Genomic DNA, 20,646 nt, shown 5'->3' with positions numbered 1-20,646 from the left:
AATCTAGAAGAAATGGATAAACTCCTAAAAACATAGTCTTTCAAAACTGAATCAGGAAGAAACAGAAATCTGAACATATCAATTACTAGTAATGAAACTAAATTGGTAATCAAAAACTCCCAACAATAAAAGTCCAGGACCAGATGGATTCACAGGTGAATTCTACTAAACATTTAAAGAAGAGTTAATACCTAGTCTCCTCAAATTATTCCAAAAAATAGAAGAGGAAGTAAAGCTTACCAGAGACATTACAAAAAAACTATAGGCCAATAGCTCTGATGCACACAGATGCAAATATCCAACAAAATATCAGCAAACCTCATTAAATAATACATGAAATGAATCATTTACCATGATCAACTGGGATTTTTCTGGGGATGCAAAGGATGGTTCAATGTCGGCGAAACAATCCATGTGATACACCACATTAACAAAATGAAGGGTAAAAAATCGTATGATCATTTCAAGAGATACATAAAAAGCATTAAAATTCATCATTTAATCATAATAAAAATTCTCAACAAAGTGAGTTTAGAGGGAACATACCTCAACATAATAAAGACCCAGAGCTAACATCATATTTGGTGGTGAAAAAACTAAGAGCTTTTCCTCTAACATCAGAAATAAGATAAGAATGTCCATTCTTGCCACTTCTATTTAACATGGTTCTGGAAGTTCTAGCTGCAGCAATCAGACAAGAAAAAGAAATAAAGGCATAAATACTAGTAAGGAGCAAGTAAACTTAATATATATAGAAAACCCTAGGGGAACCTGGGCGGCTCAATTGGTTAAGCGTCTGGCTCTTGGTTTTTGGCTCAGGTCATGATCTCATGGGTCATGAGATCAAGCCCTGCGTTGGGCTCTGCACTCAGCAGGGAGTCTGCCTGAAGATTCTCTCCCTCTGCTTCTCCCCCTGCCCATGAGCTTTCTAAAATAAATAAAATATTTTTTAAAAAAGGAAAACCCTAAACACTCCACCAAAAAACTATTAGGATAAATGAATTTGGAAGTTGCAGTTTACAAAATTAATACACAGAAAGCTGTACACTATACACTAATAACAAAGTGGCAGAAAGAAATTAAGAAAATAATCCCATTTACAATTGCACCAAAAACACGGATGAACGAAATTGAAGATGACACAAATGGAATGACATTCCACGCTCATGGATTAGAAGAATTAATGTTGTTAAAATATTAAAATGCCCATTCTATCCAAGGCAATCTACAGATTCAGTGCAATCCCTATCAAAATACCAATAGCATTTTTCAAAGAACTAGAACAAAAATAATCCTAAAATTTGTATGGAACCACAAAGACCCTAAATAGCCAAAGCAGCCTTGAGAAAGAAAAACAAAGCTGGAAGTGTCACAATCCTGAATTTCAAGATATACTATAAAGCTATAGCAATCAATATAATATTGTAAGGCACAAAAATAGATCAATGGGACAGAATAGAGAGCCCAGGAATATGTCCATGCTTATATGGTCAATTACTCTATGACAAAGGAGGCAAGAATATACAATAAGGAAAAGACAGTCCCTTCAATAAATGGTTGTTGGGAAAACTGGGCACCTAAATTCAAAAGAATGAAAGTAGACCATTTTCTTACACCATACACAAAAATAAAAATGGATTAAAGAACTAAATGTAAGACGTAAAACCATAAAGTTCCTAGAAGAAAACATGGGCAATAATCTGTTTGACATCAGCCCCAGCCAACATTTTTCTAGATATGTCTCCTCAGGCAAGGGAAACAAAAGCAAAAATAAGCTACTGAGACTACACTAAAGAACTTTTGCCAAGAAGAAACCAACAAAAACAACCTTTTTTGGGGCGCCTGAGTGGCTCAGTGGGTTAAGCCGCTGCCTTTGGCTCAGGTCATGATCTCAGGGTCCTGGGATCGAGTCCCGCATCAGGCTCTCTGCTCAGCGGGGAGCCTGCTTCCTCCTCTCTCTCTCTGCCTGCCTCTCTGCCTACTTGTGATTTCTCTCTGTCAAATAAATAAATAAAATCTTTAAAAAAAAAAAAAAAAACAACCTTTTTTGCCAAAAAGGTAACCTACTAAATGGGAGAAGATATTTGCAAATGATATATCCAATAAGGGTTTAATGTCTAAAACATTATGCCAGAACTAATGCAACTCAACACCAATAAAACCCACAATATGACTGAAAAATGGACAGAGGGCCTGAACAGACATTTTGCCAAAGAAGGCATATAGATGGTTCACAGACACATGAAAATGCTAAGCATCACTAATCATCAGGGAAACGCAAATCAAATCCATAATGAGATATCACTTTACACCTGTCAGAATGGCTGTTATTAGAAAGATAAGAAATAAGTATTGGCAAGGATGTGGAGAAAAAGGAACTTTCGTGCACTGTTGGTGGAAATGTAAATTGGTGCAGCCACAATGGACAACAGCATGGAGGTTCCTCAAAAATGTAACAATAGAGATAGCATATTATCCAGTATTCCACTATTGGGTATTTACCCAAAGAAAATGGCAACACTAATCTGAACAGATCTATGCACCTCTATGTTTATTACAGCATTACTTACAATAATCAAATTATGGAAAACAACCCAAGTGTCCCTTGATAGACGAATGAACAAAAAAGATGTATATTCAAACAATGGAGTGTTACTCAGCAATGAAAAAGATTTTTGCCATTTGTGAAAACATGGATGGAACTAGAGGGTATTATCCAAATGAAATAAGTCAGAGAAAGACAAATACCATGTAATTTCATTTATATGTAGGATTTAAAAAGCAAAACAAATAAACAAAAAGCAGAAACAGATTCTTAAATACAGAGAATTGATGGTTGCCAGAGGGGAGGAAGGTGGAGGGATGGGCCAAATGGGTGAAGGTGAGTGGAAAGCACAAGCTTCCAGCTATGGAATGAATAAGTCGTGGGAAGGAAAGGTACAGTCAATGGGACTGTAGCAGTGCCGTAGGGTGACCGATGGTCACTACACTGTGGTGAGTAGAGCATGACTGGATAACCTTGTGCAATCACTAAGCTGTATACCTGAAACTAAAGCCACATCGGGTGGGGCATCTGGGTGGCTCAGGCAGCTAAGAGTCCAGCTCTTGGTTTTGGCTCAGGTCATGTTCTCAGGGTCTTGAGATCAAGCCCCGCATTGGGACCCATGCTCGGCAAGGAGTCTAGGATTCTCCCTCCCTGGGGCCCTCCCACCCCTACTCCCACTCCCATTTATTTTTTCTCTTAAAAAAAAAAAAAAAAAAAAAAGCTTAATAAAGTAACATTTGGTGTGTCAACTATGCTTCAGTTTAAAAAAAAAAATGGTACACTGTAGTGTTATGTGGGAATTTTTGAAGGAGCGAAGAGTAACGACCCAGACCATGCAGCACAGGATGGTCGTGGCCTTGAGTTTATGAATGTCAGTGGTCCAGGCAGTGGGAAACCCCCGGGGCTGTCCAAGACAGCACTCCAAGGCACTGCCCTGCCTCTAGGCACTTCACCTCTCAGTTCCTACCCTAAAAGCAGATCACCTATATCCTCTGGCCACCATTCTATCTATCAGTCACTTTCATCACCTGAGGTCAAGTCGAGGTCACAACGCAGGTGGCCCTATTCTCTGCAAATGGGCAGGCACTAACAACATCATCTCTTGATTATACAGGGAGAAATCACCCCACCAATTTGTTTACAGAAACTGGCATCTGTTCACTTTCCTTCTTGTCCCCTAGTTCTACCCCTCACCCCAGACTTAGAAGATTTACAGAGGAGCTGAAGGACAGTTATCCTCAATAATGAAAATACATACTGCCTACTTATACTTTTAATTGCTCTTCTTCTGGTGGTCTGAATAGTAACTTATTGTTCTGAGATTGCTGTTTATATAAGGTATTTCCCAAAATTTAAAGCTTCACCAAAATCTTAGGAAGCAGGCATTATTATCCTACGTCACTGACCCAAAAATAGCTGTAGTGGCTGAAAACCAAAATCACACAGCTTCTGTGCATCCTTAAAATAAAATACAAAAATATATATGTAATATTTTAAGCCAAAAAATGAGAATTCCCAAAGACCCGCAATTAGAGTTCATATTCAGGGCCCAGAACATAATAAACAATATTATCCCACTTTCCAACCAAACAGGATAAGATCATATGGCAATAATTACTGAACTTGACGGCTCCCCCAAATGCTACCCCCACCCCTTTGAAATTTGGCGATTTTCTCTGAAAGTATGAATTTTTGGCCCAAAGAAAGGTATCTCTGTGCCCTAAAGGAAAAGGGTCAACTGCAAATCATTCAAAAAGTAATGAGCTTCCTGTTTCTGACTTCTCTTTTGGTGCTGAGACTGGCATATACCAGCAAGAGAAATAGCAGCAGCACCAGAAAGTCCTATTCTTTCATCAAAAGACTTACCCCTACTTAAAAAACCCATTAAGGTCATTTACGCTGGTTTTCCATGGAGAACCACCTCAGGATTCTATGGCACAAAAAGCCTTCCTCCCCTCGAGTGATAACAGATAATATCTGATACAGTTTGATGCAGTGCGTTGCTTACGTATTTTTTCTCTTAACCCTTCTACCCCAAATTTCATCAGAGTTGGTTGATTTTATTTCATTGTGAATCAATTTTACATTATTGGAACACAGAAATGACAAAGTACTTTTAATGTCTTCAATCTAAGGGGTAGGAACAAAAGTTATTTTTGCAAATCTAAAGATAAAGCCACATTAAAAGCTAATATTTAACTTAAGTGCCTACACAGAAAAGAGCAGGGGAAGGGAATGAACACTGGTAAACATAATTAGTTATACATTCTTAAAGTTGTGAGGAAAAGAGACAGAGTCACTGAACCATGAGAAATAAAGCTGTCACAGAGCCCATACACTTCATTTTGAAAATGTGAGACCATAACAGTGCAGCTTACAAATTCAGGATTTATCCAAATTTGTAAGGAAAAAGTAAACTATCAGTATTTTCAGATAACATGATGCTATATAATATATACAGAAAACCCTAAGACTCCATGGAAAAACTATCAGAGCGAGTAAAATGAATTCAGTAAGGTTGCAGAATAAAAAATTAATATACAGAAATCTGCTGTGTTTCTATACACTAATAGTGAAGCGGCAGAAAGTGAAATTAAGAAAACAATCCCATTTACAACAGCGTCAAAAATTATACAATTAGGAACACACCTAGGAGATCAAAGACCTATACCCTGAAGACTATTAGACACTGATGAGGGACACTGAGGATGACACAAATGTAATGATATTCCATGCTCACGGAATGGAAGAATCAGAAGCATTAAAATGTCCATACTACCCACACGAATCTCTAGATCCCTATCAAAGCATCAACAGTATTTTTCACAGAACCCAGAACAGTCCTAAAATTTGTGTAGAATCACAAAAGACTTCAAATGGGTAAAGCAATCTTGAAAAAGAACAAAAAAACCTGGAGGTATCACAATCCAGATTCAAGTTAGAGTAAGCACAACATAATGGGACTGGGACAAAAAAAGACACATAGATCAGTGGAACAGAATAGAGTGCCCAGAAATAAACTCATGCTTCTGTGGTCAGTCTATGGTGAAGGAAGCAAGAATACCCAACAGAGCAAAGACACTCCTTCAATCAACGGCTCTGGGAAACTGGACCACTGTCTTACACCATACATGAAAGTAAACTCAAAATGGATTAAAGACCTAAAACATTATACCTGAAACCGTAAAACTACTAAAACGGGCAATAACCTCTTGGACATTGGCCTTAGCAGAAGTTTCCTAGATGTGTCTCCTCAGGCAAGAAAGACAAAAGCAAAAATAAACTATTGGGACTACACCAAAATAAAAAGCTTTTGCACAGAGAGGAAACACCAACAAAATGAAAAGGCAACCTACTAAATGGGAGAAGGTATTTGCCATTGATATGTCTGATAAGGGGTTAGGATCAAAATATATAAGAACTCATACAACTCAACACCAAAAAACCTGAATAATCTGATTAAAGAACTGGCAGAGGACCTGACAAACATTATTGTGAAGAATATACAGAGATGGCCAACAGACACCTAAAAAGATACTCAGCATCATTAACCATCAAGGAAATACAAATTGAAATTACCATGAGATATCACCTTGCACCAGTCAGAATAGCTAGCTGGTATGAAAAAGACAAGAAATAATGAATGTTGAAGGTGTGGAGAAAAGGGAACCCTTGTGCACTATTTTGCTGGGAATGTAAACTGGTTCAGTCACTGGGAAACAGTATAGAGTTTCCTCAAAAAATTAAAAATAGAACTACCAAACATTACTGCAATTCTGCTGCTGGGTATTTCCTACAAAAAACCCAGAAACACTAATTCAAGAAGATTTGCACCGCCGTCTGTTTACTGCAGCATTTATAACAGCCAAGATATGGAAGTAACCCAAGTGTCCATTTATATATGAATAAAGAATATTTGTTATTCACATGCAAGCACGCACATGCACACATACACACGGGACTATTACTCAGCCATAAAAAAGAACGAGTTCTTGCCACTTGTGACAATAATGGATAGACCTCGTATTATGCTAAGTGAAATAAGTCAGCTTTGGAAAGACAAACAGCATATGATTTCACCTCTATGTGGAACCTAAAAAGCAAATGAACCACAACCAAAAAAAAAAAACAAAAAACAACAATAAAAAAACAAACCAAAACCAGAAACAGATTCATAAATACAGAGAACTGGCGGTTGCCAGAGGGAAAGCGGGTTGGCAAAACGGGTGAAGAGGTTTAAGAGGTAAAAACTAAATAAATGAAGAGGATGAAAAGTACAGCATAGGGAATATAGTCAATAATATTAATATTATAATTAATATGACTAATATAATACTAATTATATAATACACTATTATAACAATATGTATTAACTATATAATATATAATAATATATAATATCAATAATGTTTAGTAACTTTTTATAATAACTTTGTATGGTAATGGATGGTAATTGCACTTAAGGTAAGCATTGCAGAACACTCAGAGTTGTCAGATCACAATATTGTATACAAACATGGTGTATCAGGCATACCTCAATTTAAAAAAAAAAGAAATTTGAGGCACCTGGGTGGCTCAGTTGGTTAAGCGACTGCCTTCAGGTCAGGTCATGATCTCGGAGTCTCAGGATCGAGTCCCGCATCCGGCTTCCTGCTCAGCGGGGAGTCTGCTTCTCCCTCTGACCCTCTCACCTCTCATGCTCTTTCTCTCTCACTCTCTACCTCTTTCAAGTAAATAAATAAAATCTTAAAAAAAAAAAAAAGGAATTTACTAGGACAGTGGACATATATTCTGGTACTAACTTGCATATTAAAAAAATTTCTCAGCTTTACCGTGCATTAATAAATAGCTAGATAAGAAAATAAGTGTACTCTACAGCCGTGGCTCCATATTTGCTCTCTGTCAGGATACCAGGGTTACAATTCCCAGAGACTTCAAGTATGATTCTTTAGACTTTAAGCCTGAAGTCTTGATGTTTAACAAGTGCTCCAGGGGATCCTAAGGTACCCAGTCATAGCCATTTAAAAGCATGCCCAAAAAGGGAACCAGCCGTCAATGGTTCCAACATGGGGTAGTCATGTAGTCATGTAGGGCCTGGCCAGCTAGGGGAGAATATACAGTTTGATTTCCCAGAGAACGAATGAATGCTTTTTGAACAAGACATATAATGCAGAGGACAGAAGTTTTTCCTGGACTCTCCTTTTGGAAGGCACATGTTGTGCTTGCTACTTGTTCTGTGTAGTAATGTGTGTCAGTGGAGCCATACCAGCAACATGAAACTATCTAGCTGATCTCCTGCTACCTGAAGTAGTCTCAACCTGCTACTTCTCCGCCATCTTGTCTCCTCCCACCTACCAGCAACATTAAACATATGAGATGTAGCAGTTCATTACCAAAGACTAGTCAGCCTACTGCCAGCGAGCACAATTACCATGTGTGATGATAGTTGTTGTAGGAAGTGCTTTCATTGATCTTTACAGACCGCCTCTGTGAATCCTAAGGAACTGGGGAGTTCCTATTAGGAAGAAGTCAGATACAAGTCCCCTGCTCACTGGCATGCCACACAACACGCAACAACGTTCAGCACATGCCATCCACCAACACTGAAATGTTCCTTACTAAGGTTGGCAGGAAGCCTCTGCACGGACATGGCAGATGGTGACAGCAGGGCAGGCAACTAGTTCCTCCTAGGTGAGCTTTGGTGGGCTGGCTATGGGCAGAAGGAGCACCATGAAGATTCCCCACAACAAATGTCTACGAGGGCAGGGCTGACGGCAGGGGCTTTGTAGTAACATCGGAAGTCATTAAACAGAAACTAGGTATCTTCTTTGGAGACTGCCAGTCAGTAGAAGAGGACCAAACTGAAAGATTCTAAAAAGGCGATATAACCTGTAGCACGATTACTTTTATATTCTACATGGAAAGAATGCCCCTTTCCTATAGGACTTTAGAGTCCCATCTATAAAAATACTCTCACTTCTATGAACGCAGCCACAGGGCTCTTGCCTGCAAGCTGGGGGCCCTCCCTTCTGGTGCCCTGCACAGGGCTGGCACTCAACACCATCTGTGGAGCTGAATATACTGAAGTAAGTGGTAGGAATAACCAGCAAACTCATGGATTATTAACTTCATGTCAACCAGTGGACTATTCCATTTCCCCTTTTCCACGAAAAAAAAAAAATTTATCCTGAATTTTGGGTTTTGGAAAGTGAGTTTAGAAGTCCTCTGTTCCAGGATACTTCCCTGAACCAAAAATGCTACATATTAATGATACGCAGAGACCATTATATAATGAAAATATACTTTGATTTCTGAAGATTTCTAATTCATACCAGGAATGTGAGCTTCATTAACACTGGCCCATAATACCCTAAATACTTCACTTTTACTTTAAGTGAGATACAGAGTGTTATGTGAGTACCTATACATGCTATTATGGACTGAATGTTTGTCTCTCCCCAAACTCATATGCTGAGTTTGTGCTATGTGCTCATATTTAGAGTTGGGGCCTTTGGGAGGTGAGTAGGTTTTATTTATTTATTAATAATTAACTAATTTTTAAATTCAATTGGCCAACATATAGTACATACTTAGTGTCAGATGCAGTGTTCACTCAGGTATCAGGGCTCATCACATGGTAAGTCGGTTAGATTGGTTATGAAGGTGGGTCCCCAGGATAGCATTCGTGCCCTTATAGGATGAGGAAGAGACGGCAGAGTTCTTGTTCTCTATCCACTCACATGCACCCAGGAAAAGCCACATGAGGACACAGGGAGAGGAAGGCCACCTCTAAGCCAGGAAGATGGTTCTCTACCAGAACCCAATCATACTGGCACTCTGATCTCAGCCTTGCAGCCTCCAGAACTGTGAGAAATGAACTTCTGTTGCTTAAGCCACCCAGTCTGTAGCATTTTGCTTTGTTATAGCAGCTGAGCTAATACATATGCTCAAACACAAGAGGACAAAACTTGCTGAGGATATTGCCCATGGAAGTGAGCTGGCTATATCCTAGGACGGCTCCAAGTAAACATGTTTACCATATGCTGGGGCAGTGCTTTTCAGTCTTTTTTTTTGGCCCAGTCATCCCCACTCTTGATAAATATAAAAATTTTGCAGCCTACTTAATATCACTTTAAGTTAAAAGCAAATTAAGTATCTTGAGGGTTTCTGAGGGGAGGAGGTGGGGGATGGGTGAGCCCAGTGATGGGTAACAAGGAGGACCCAGACTGCACGGAGCACTGGGTGTTATACGCCAACCATGAATCATGGAGCACTACATCAAAACCTAATGATGTACAGTATGGTGACTAATGTAACATAAAAAAAAATACATTAAGAAAAAGTAAGTATCTTGACGGGAAGGAAACTAAAAGTGTGGGACAAAGAACCATACCATTTCCCAATCATCCTCCCCTCTGTTTCCTCAGCGATCATCCAAAATCTCCTCTCAGCTTTCCTGGCTTAGAAACCTGATTTCATCAGCACTTTGAAGTACAGCCATCCCTTGGGGGCAGACTCACATCACCAGAGCTCACAAGACTGATGTCAAACACCAGAAGGTCAATTCATGAGTTTCCCATGAGCAATGTAAACATCACAGGCCAGGGGCCTGGCCCGGAGGGTGCCGGCCCATGCTGCTCCTTTTGGGAGACCTCCGTGAGAAGCTCAACCGAAATTAGAAGGTTACGGTGAACACGGAATCAGGACAAGAAGCAAGAGATGAATCAAACATCTAAAGGCATCAGGCTCTGCTAGCCTGATGCATCCATTTCCTCAGTGGGATGGTCTTGCCAATAAAGCCATACATGGTTGTCTACGGTTCCCTGCATCCTTCCCCAAAAGAGAAATGTCCTTGCCAGCTCAACTGCAGTACTCCAGGGTTTGGCCACGGCTTCTCTCTCCCCTGGATGGTGTTTGGATGGGTGCTGCCAATGTTTGCCTCTGTGGCCTTTTTCTTTTCTATACTACTTTGTGTGACCAATTGTTTAGGTAGTTTTAATACACTTAATTGGGTTATAAGGAAATCTTACTGTAAATATAGCTGTGCCATCACTTATGATCACTTTATGTATCTTTGGGCAGTCCCACAGGCTCATTTGAAAATTTAACCCTGGGAGCGAAATGTCATTTCTAAGTTCTTGGTGGAGGGTGACCTGCTGTGTCACTCATACACATGACAGTGATGGTCTGTGTGTAAATGTGTAATTATCTACACATACAGTCACATCCCTCTATTTGTATGCTTTCCATTATTTGTTGGAACTTAACACCCTTTGGGTGACAAGGCCTTCCCATATGTTTATAGTTTTTTCCTTAGTTTTTTTTTTTTTTTTTTTTTTAAGATTTTATTTATTTATTTGACAGACAGAGATCACAAGCAGGCAGAGAGGCAGGCAGAGAGAGAGGGAGGAGGAAGCAGGCTCCCGCTGAGCTGAGAGCCCGATGCAGGGCTCGATCCCAGGACCCTGGGATCATGACCTGAGCCGAAGGCAGAGGCTTTAATCCACTGAGCCACCCAGGCACCCCTTTCCTTAGTTTTTAACTGAACTGTAGAATAATGCAGTTTTGAACTAAAAGCATTAGATTTAATTAAGATGGCAACTATCTGAAAATACTGCCAGCTCTGGGAAAAGCATTCAACACGTAAGGTACAACAAACCTCCTTTACCCCAGGGCCAACAACGTCTATGCAGGACACATGCCTTTCAAACAGTGGAAATATTTATATCTAAGATATGTAAATTAAATCAGCAGCCTGACCTAAAAAAAAAAAAAAGTACTTGAAAGCCCTTTTAGAAATGTCTATCTGATTTGATCACCCTATAAATGCGGAGTGGAAAGCTTGAGTTATATTCCCTTGAGAAGATCAATAATACTTGGTACAGAAAAGGCTTTCTGTCCAGTTGCTGCAGGAAGAGTTGGCTATGGGTCAAAGGGGATTGCAGCCTTCCCCTCAGCACTTGTCTTAAATAGACCCGTTGTCATCTTGTGCTACTGTGCTGTATTCATTCCTGATGGACAACTTGCTTGTATGAAGCTGGTATGTTAGCTAAGAGGGTGGCATTACATTTTCCCACAATATTTTCTTCCCTCAAATGCTTTTATGCCATAAAAGGCTTTTAAAATCATCTAGTCTGGGAAACTGAGATGACCTTCAGTATCATTTACCTCTTGGTAACACCTAATAGAAATCTATAGGGGTCCTATCCCCCTCTCCACCCCGCAGACTTAACAACAGAACCTAGAAACTACCCTCTGCAGACAACAATAACAAGTTTGTTTGCTTCCAAAGCAGCCCAAGCCTAGGGCTACTTCACGGAGCAGCACTATCTCCTGACTAATGAGCCGCTTCCCATGCCACTGGGGAGGGAACAGGACAGTCCTGGAACTCTGTGGCTGAACTCAGTGTGCAGCTCTCATACCTAACAGGTAGTGACCAACACACTTGGGCACCAGGAAGTGGGTGTTCATTTCAGACCAGAAAATAGTCTCTTCCTAGCAGAGGTCATTGCAAAGAGTTCCACTTTCTTAATAATATATGTATATGGTAGATGATTGAGATCTCATCCAGAGGTTTAGAAAGGAGGCACATGAAAGAAAACACCCATTATCACAGTTGTCTCCCTGGAGTTGAACTATTACAGAAGTCACTCTGAAAGCTCTATCACTCAGCAACCAGACAGGGTCCCTTTCTAGTGTTTATCCTAAAAAAAAGTCTTCTTGGGGCACCTGGGTGGCTCAGTGGGTTAAAGCCTCTACCTTCGGCTCAGGTTGTGATCTCAGGGTCCTGGGATAGAGCCCCACATCAGGCTCTCTGCTCAGCGGGGGGCCTGCTTCCCTTCCTCTCTGCCTGCCTCTCTGCCTACTTGTGATCTCTCTCTGTCAAATAAATAAATAAAATCTTAAAAAAAAAAAATCTTAACGCCATCTTTTACTGTCTTCCTTCTTTGTAGAAAAAAAAAAAATCACCATGTCCTCCTTTCCCTCTAATTCCTCCATCCTTTCTTACAGCCAAGTTTCTAGCTTTTGTATGGATCTTGCTATTCCATCCACTTTGACCTGCCTTGTTCATTTGGTGGGTTCCAGGATTATTTACCTTACTGGAACCAAGCACAGCTGAGCTCACATGTTGCACAGGATGCTAGTTTTCCAGCTTGAGTTATAGAAACCAATGTGGAAAAATTCCTTATCAAGAAAAGATAAATTCTGATATTTATAGAAATTTATAGAACATGGATTTTTTAAAAATTTTTTATTTATTTATTTGACAGACAGAGATCACAAGTGGGCAGAGAGACAGGCAGAGAGAGAGGAAGGGAAGCAGGCTCCTGGCCAAGCAGAGAGCCTGATGCAGGGCTCGATCCCAGGACCCTGGGTTCATGACCTGAGCTGAAGGCAGAGGCTTTAATCCACTGAGCCACCCAGGGGCCCCTAGAACATGGATTTTGATCTCTTTATCTAGAAATCTGTTCATCCCTCAATCACTGGGAAGATGCTGCTTCTAAAACAATGAAGAGGGTGCCTGGCTGGCTCAGTGGGTTAAGCCTTTGCCTTCAGCTTAGGTCATGATCTCAGGGTCCTGGGATTGAGCCCCACATCGGGCTCTCTGCTCAGCAGGGAGCCTGTTTCCTCTTCTCTCTCTCTGCCAGCCTCTCTGCCTACTTGTGATCTCTGTCAAATAAATAAATCTTTAAAAAAAAATACCCAATGAAGATACATATATAAAAAATAGTGGCTAGACTATTATAGAAAGGGATGGAAACAATCTACTAAGAAACCATTAGGCAGTCAGTTAAATATTTTAGCCTATTGATATTTTATAACATTTGAGAAGTAAATGATCTGGATTGATTTTTTTAAATGAGGTTGTCATTTTAATTTATTCTACCATGACTTGGATTGTCCTGTTAATAACCACAGTCCTTTGAACTTTAGTTCTGATTGATCAAAAAAAAAAAATAGTCGTAGTAGTTATTGGTTCATGTGTTACTACAGCTAATGGTATGGTTACAGGTGCCTCTGAATTTGGGATGTTTGTTACACCATGTGCAACAGGCACTAACATGCTAACACCATTTCTTAGAATCAGAAACTTCTTCTGGATTCCCTTCTCCTTTACTGGTATCAGCTCAAAGTTTACTGACAAGAGTCAGGAGGCAGGAAGGGAGAGACACTGGGGACTAAGCCAAATCTCCAGCACTTAACACTCAGCCTTCAAATACTTAGGACTTTTTGTACCTACTTGTTTTGTAGTATTGCTGGTACCCACGAAGCATAGACCTTTAAGGAAAAAGAAAAGGGGAAAAAAAAAAAAAAGGACCAGAGGCAGTACCCCTGCCTCTCCCACCTCTGGACAACAGTCTCACCTGGTTGGTAGAAGTCAGGTGACAGCTCCCTGGCCACCGCTCTTGCGATGTCACACTCCTGGCGGGCGGCCTGGGCAGCCTGGTCGGCGGCGTCAGCTTTCGCTCTTGCGTGTGCAGTCCTACACGGGGCACAAAGGGCGAGTCAGCAAGGGCGGCACCTTGTTAATTACCCACCAACAAGCACGCTGTCTGCAGCCTGGGGCAGAGAAACACTACTGCACTCTTGGCCCCGTGCCTCTGCCTTCGAGTTTTGGGGTCCCTGTGCCGTGAGCTCTCTGAGGCCCACATGGGCGGAGGCCCACCTGTATGTTGAAAATAAAAGGCAGAGCAAGTTCTGTGCAGCTTGATGCAAAGCCTGGTGTTCAAAACTTCCTGGGTCAGATCTCCTGCTGACTTTGGTCAGCAGCCTCCCCTGCAAACCGGGAGACTAGAGTTAACAGCTTATGAATATGGTGTTCATGAGTTTAATTTCTGTGGCAGGATCTATGTAAGAATTTGATTAAGAAGGGTCTGCCCAGTAGCAGGCTGAATAAAGTAACTCTGGAAAAAAAAGTAGTGAAACTCTTATCTGTAGCCTTTATCTCCATGGTTAAATACTCCCTCTATGACTGATTCAAGGGACCAGTATGACATCACTGTGTGGTTGGGAACAGATGCCCACAATGGGCTCTCGCCAGCCTGCAGAAGTCAAGTGCAGGGTCTGCACTTAGGAATGTGCTCAGGAGATTCTAAGGAGTCCACAGATGTTACCAGTCTTCCACCTGCCCCCGGCCCATCCTCACTCATGAAACTTCTCTTTCCAGACGACTAGGGTGAGGGAGAAGGCAGCTGGGTAGAGAATGGGGTTTCTTATGGCAAGACACAAGAACTGGTGTCCACCTGCCCAAGAACAGAGGATTTATAGGGTAAGACAGAGAACTCTAGGTTATTTACTTCCAAAGAAGACCTTGTCCAGTTAGTATTTAGATGATAATAATGGGTGTCTATTTCTTATGATTTTGTTAACTTTCTATGCTTTTTCACTAGTACCAGGCAGGGCTACAGATACCTCTTAGTAAAAGCTCGATGAAGGTTTGAAAGAGGTGCTTACACCTATTTCAGAAACAGCAGGAGAGGAAAAGTTGGGAAATAAGGTTGTGCCCTAGCAGTTCTTAAAGGGAGAGAAAAGGCCGGTGGCAGCTGGAGGAGCCTGGCAGACCGAGTTCCTGGGACTAGCTGCTGGAAGGAAGCAGGGAAGATGGGGTCTGACCTGAGATTGGGGTCAGGGGCTAGCTGCCTAACTGGCAGGAGGTCCCGTTTCCAAATTCTCCAACTACCTCCTCTCTTTCTGTGTCTTTTTAAAAATTTTTTAAAATATTTTATTTTTTTTATTTGACAGACAGAGATCACAAGTAGGCAGAGAGGCAGGCAGAGAGAGAGAGAGAGAGAGAGGAGGAAGTAGGCTCCCTGCTGAGCAGAAATCCCAGGACCCTGGGATCATGACCTGAGCCGAAAGCAGAGGATTTAACCCACTGAGCCAACCAGGCACCCCTCTTTCTGTGTCTTTATGGGACACCTCACTCCTCCTTAGGACCTAGCCAACACTGGGGGCTGGGTGCACTAGAATGTAAGCTTCAGGAAGATTGGTCCTCTGCTATATTCCCAAAGTGTAGGACACTGTCTGGCTCCTGGGATTTATTGAGGGCTCATTTTATGAATAAAGGAATGAATGATGTGTCTTTAAGAACAGCTGGTTAGTTACTTAAAAATGAACAGACTGACAAAACGATAGAGCTAGTAAAAAGATCGATGGGTTGCGAAGGGTTTGGGGTCGAAGTGGAGGAAGGATGAATATAGGTGGAGCCCAGGAGAAACTTAGAACAGCGAGACTACTCTATATGACACTGTAATGGGGGCTCAATGCTATTATGTATATATCAAAACCCACTAGACAGTACCACACACAGAGTGAGTCCATTAGTCAACCACGGACTTTACCTAATACTGATGTAGCAATACTGGCTCATCAATTGTAACAAAAGTTCCCATTAGTGCCAGATTTTCATTATAGGGGAAATGATGTGGGTGTGGGGAGAAGAGGGAACGACTCTGTACTTTCTGCTCAATTTTTCTGTAAATTTAAAACTACTCTAAGAAATGAAGTCCATTAATGAAAATTTAATGGATCAACTTTCCAATCATCAAAATTGTTATTTCTGAATCACAGAGGATGTTTCAGATTATAAGGTATCATGAAATGGAACTAAAACCAAGAGGGTAAGACCATATTCCTGAATAAAGGGCTCCCTTGTGGGAGCCATCGCTGCTGATGGGAGACACTTCAGCCCCTGTGGTGCGCCTGAGAACCAGTGGATGCCCTCTGTTATGTTCTTTCACAGTTTCTCAGAATCTCAACTCTTTTCCCAGAATGATCTTCCATTTTATCTGCTATTTTTAGATAGAGCCTAATTATGTCTAGGCATCATAATTAATGAAGCCAGAGAGTACAGTTATGCTGCCTTATAATAAAATCTGCTAGTCCTTCAGTGATAAATTTATAAAACCAAGTACAAACAGTTTATTCTGTTAAAATCACAACACACCACCACATCCTCAAATAAGATGCTATCATTTATCTCTACCGCTTTTTACAATAACTGGAGAATAAACAAATATAGCTTAATCTTTCTGCAAATATATTCTGGAAGCACAGTGTCAGTCAAGCCATAACCTCTGTACTCTTTTACTTGCTCTTTCCTGTGAGACCCAACAGGGAGGGGGGAGCCTTTCCATCTTGTGCCCCTCCCTGTGTCAATGCTCCTATGCAGCTGGCAAGATGAGTCAAAACCACATTCAAACCCTAAGACAAGAGGTCTGCACGAGAGCTTCTGGTAGCCCTAGACCCAATGACAGGAAGTAGAAGAGAACAGGAACCCATCTGAGTTGGCTGTCGCCACCAGCTCTGTACAGCCGGGCCACTGATAGGTCTGGATTTTGCCCGGGGGGAAAATCTGGGCTTAACTCTGGCTCATATTAGTGAATTCCTGTGTTCAAATCCCTGGCTCAGCTCCAGAGCAACCCACGACCCCTTTATTCAGCCAAGTGGTAAGACATGCCTTTGTTCATGGATTGGGGTGTGTGTGTGGGGGGGGTTTCGGGCTGGTCAGTCTGGAGAGGACAGCTGCAACAATGCAAACCGGATACCCTGCTGCTGTAGCTGGTCATGTGGAACACACACACACACACACACACACACACACACACACACACAAGTAGGAACATGCACGCCCAAGAAGCCTCCCACATGTTTAACACACTGCTGATATCCACGAATGATCAGACCCTCACGAATCTCCAAATATCATTATCACATATACTTTCTCCCATAAAATGCAGTAAAAAGTAAGTAAACAGCAACATCAGCTGTCGACTTTCTGTTAGGGCCATATATATATTTATATATTTATTTTCCCCCCAAATAAACCCAAGTTTTGGCTTGTAGAGAGTTACTATGTATGGGTGAAGAGGCAGGGAGACCTGAGCAGCTGGCTAAGCTCACACAAGCAGCTGGGTGAGTCCCCCCGGACATAAGTCCTGCGAGGGTCACTTGAGAACAGCCAGAGCAGTAAATGTGAAATTTCTGGGTGTAAGGCATTCCCTGTACACAAGAACTTAATTTAAACCTATTTTTCCAATCCGTAATTTGATGGTGAATGCCTGAAATTATTCTTTAATAACTGAAATAGTTTTTCATGAACTCTCAAGTCATCTTACTCAGAAATAAAATAGTCTGCCTTTTCTGATTTTTCCTTTTTCTTTTAAAGATTTTATGTATTTATTTGAAAGAGAGTGAGAGAGCATGAGAGGGGAGAAGGTCAGAGGGAGAAGCAGGCTCTCTGCAGAGCTGGGAGCCCGATGTGGGACTCGATCCCAGGACTCTGGGATCATGACCGGAGCCGAAGGCAGTCGCCCAACTGAATGAGCCACCCAGGTGCCCTTGAGTTTTCTTAAACTTCGTAATGCTTTTACAAAAACATCTATGGACAATATATTGAATATGCCTGGCATATACTCCTGCTAAAGTAACAAGCTGGCTCTTAGCTGTCTGTTGCAACTTCCAACTTCAATAATTTTTTTTTTAAGATTTAATTGAGAGAGAGCAAGTGAGCAAGTAAGGGGGGTGGGGAGCAGAGCAGAGCGAGAGGGACAAGTAGACTTCCTGCTGAGTAAGGAGCCCGAAGCAGGGCTAAATCTCAGATCATGACCTGAGCCAAAATCAAGACTCGGACACTTAACCCACTCAGCCACCCAGGGTGCTCCCAACTTCAATCTTCTGCTCATCTGTCCACTGATGTAGCTGATGAAGATTTTAATTTAGAATGGACAATATATCTGTTAATAATAAAACTGTATATGATATTTACAAATTTTGCTATTTCTGCCTTTTTATATGTTTTCTTTCCAACAATTAACTGCTTTTTTAAAAATGTGGATTTTGATGTCTTTTTAAATTTGTTACATTAAATCAAAGTCAGTTTACTGGCACAATTTAAAATCTGACAGCAGAGCTGGTGATCTATTTAGTTAGGAGGCTATACACCTGATTTGCTTTGATGTCCAAATACTTAAAGAAGATTATTAGGAAAATTTAAAAATGACCTCAATTGTGCATAAGAATCCAAATCTCTGATGATGGCAACGTCATTTTCCAGTTCCTCAGGCCTACACCCTTCAAGTCATCCTTGATGTCCTCCTTTCTGTCACATACCACATCCACAGTCAGCAAATCCAGTTGGCATTACCTCAAAAACCAATCCTCAGTCCAGCCAGTTCTTGTTATTGTTGCCGTGTCTGCCCTGATCACGCTGCCACAACCTCTCATCGGGTTCCTGCAAAGGCAGAGCTGACCTCCCGGCTTCTAGCGTCTGTTGACCATTCTGCTTCCCTTTTCGGTCTCCTGAAAATGCCTGACAATAGCTAACATTCCTTCCTGGGTTAAGGCATCATGATTAGAAAATGCAAAAAAACCAAAAACCAAACAAACAGAAAAAACCCACGATCTTTTAATCTTCTGAAATAAGAAAATGCCAAAAAACAAAAACAAAAACATAACAAAAAAACCAGTTAGCCTTCCTTTCGGACTGTGACCTTAACTCGTTTGTGAGAGACCCAGATTTGTGAAAGCCAATCACCTCATGCATACAGTTGGCCTTTTAAAGAAGAAATCAGTCTGTGAAGCAAGGAGTAGTACTCTTGACAGGACCAAGAGAGGAGTGGCTGCACAGATCTCGGCTAAAAAATAAACATGATTTTGAGTTCCTGTACCCGGAAGAGACTGTTCTTTCTATCTTGATCTGGTTCTCTGATAAGTCTAGCCCGGCAAAGCTCAGCATGTGTTCCTCCCGCTAAAGCAAGGTACAGGCGGGCCCTCAGATGTTAGTCTCGACTTCTGAGTTCCAATCTTCTATAGCTGACTGATGTAGCTGATGAAGATTTTAGTCTGGAAAATGGTTAACATGTTACAGATTCTGTTAAATCTCTATTTTCAGTAAATTTGGTTTGGGAAGACTACTTGTTTTAAGTCCAGTCCTTACCATTTTACCAGTTTTGTTTTGTTTTTTAAACTAGTTTTTACTAGTGTTAATTTTCTCCCTCAGTTGGTTTCTTGTTTATTAAGAGACAGGACCTGGAATAGTAACTTCAGGATGGAATTCTTAGGTCCTGGTTAAAAACAAGTTACATCATTAACAAAGAGTTGTCCTTTTCACAGGGCAGGAGTTCATCTCTTCCTTTTCTGAAAGTGTTATCAAATTATTTAGATATAAAATATAAACTAAGGAGCATTATATCCCCATTGAAGTTTGGTATTTGATCTTTCAAGGGCCGAAACTTTCACAGAGGCGTGATAATATACTGGATTTGAAAGCATTACCAGTCAGAGACGAGGCTGAGGCCGGTCTAGGCCACAGATGATTCTTGTCTATGAGATCAAAAGTCAAACCACATTACATTAGCGATCATACAAATCCCTTTGTAGAATCATATCATACCCTTGGCTTTTTATCAAAGGGAGAGAGGAAGAACCAAGATTCATATGAAGAATGTTTACGGATCTTTTGTAAAATGCCAGCCCTTAGGTGTGACATTGTTATGTTTATGAAGGTCTTGGTGACACATTCCTCTTAAAGTTTAATGTCAGAAAAAAAATGGCCTCTGCTGATAAATTCGTGTGCCTCCTTGGATTATACAAGGAGACCTACATAATCTATTACTTCTCTTTTTGTTAAGGCTACTAGGAATCTTGGAATAAAATTATCCTCAATCTATGTGCATGGTTATCTTCTGTAACTACACGGCTTTAACATTCTCCAGTGTCAGGAATGCTGTTATGTATGTGAATCATAATGCCCTGCAAATCCTTTTTGGAAACTGGCAGGATATTGAAAAAAAAAAAATCACCAGATCAATAAGCTCTTGTTATACTAAGTTTTCTGAAGTCTAGCCCCTTACTGTGTTTTAAAGCTCAGGAACACAGGTCATAATTTAGGGACAGCAGATCCTATTTATTTTCAATTTCCTTCACAGGATTTTTTCTACATCCGTTTCCAAGCTTGAACCATAGGTCCTCATTCTTAGGTACTTTACAGATTTTATTCCATAACATTTGATCAAATTTAATAAGCTTAAAAGCTATATAGTCTCTGGATAGCCAGGTCAAAAGCCCATTTGTAATCCTCAGTTGGAAGAGAGGCCAAA

General features: G+C 40.9%; 1 protein-coding gene across 3 annotated transcripts in view; it reads right to left on the bottom strand.

Annotated features, from left to right (window-relative positions):
• Positions 1-20,646, bottom strand: part of JPH1 (junctophilin 1) — an 83,724-nt gene that overhangs the window by 11,197 nt on the left and 51,881 nt on the right. For all 3 annotated transcript variants that reach the window (XM_059166192.1, XM_059166193.1, XM_059166194.1), the window contains exon 3: positions 13,912-14,030. In XM_059166192.1, coding sequence (XP_059022175.1) covers positions 13,912-14,030 — 119 coding nt within the window. The remainder of the gene's footprint in view (positions 1-13,911; positions 14,031-20,646) is intronic.

The sequence above is a fragment of the Mustela lutreola genome, chromosome 3, assembly GCF_030435805.1.
Source record: "Mustela lutreola isolate mMusLut2 chromosome 3, mMusLut2.pri, whole genome shotgun sequence".
In the NCBI taxonomy this organism is placed as follows: domain Eukaryota; kingdom Metazoa; phylum Chordata; class Mammalia; order Carnivora; family Mustelidae; genus Mustela; species Mustela lutreola.
This window is presented reverse-complemented; position numbering and strand designations above follow the sequence as displayed.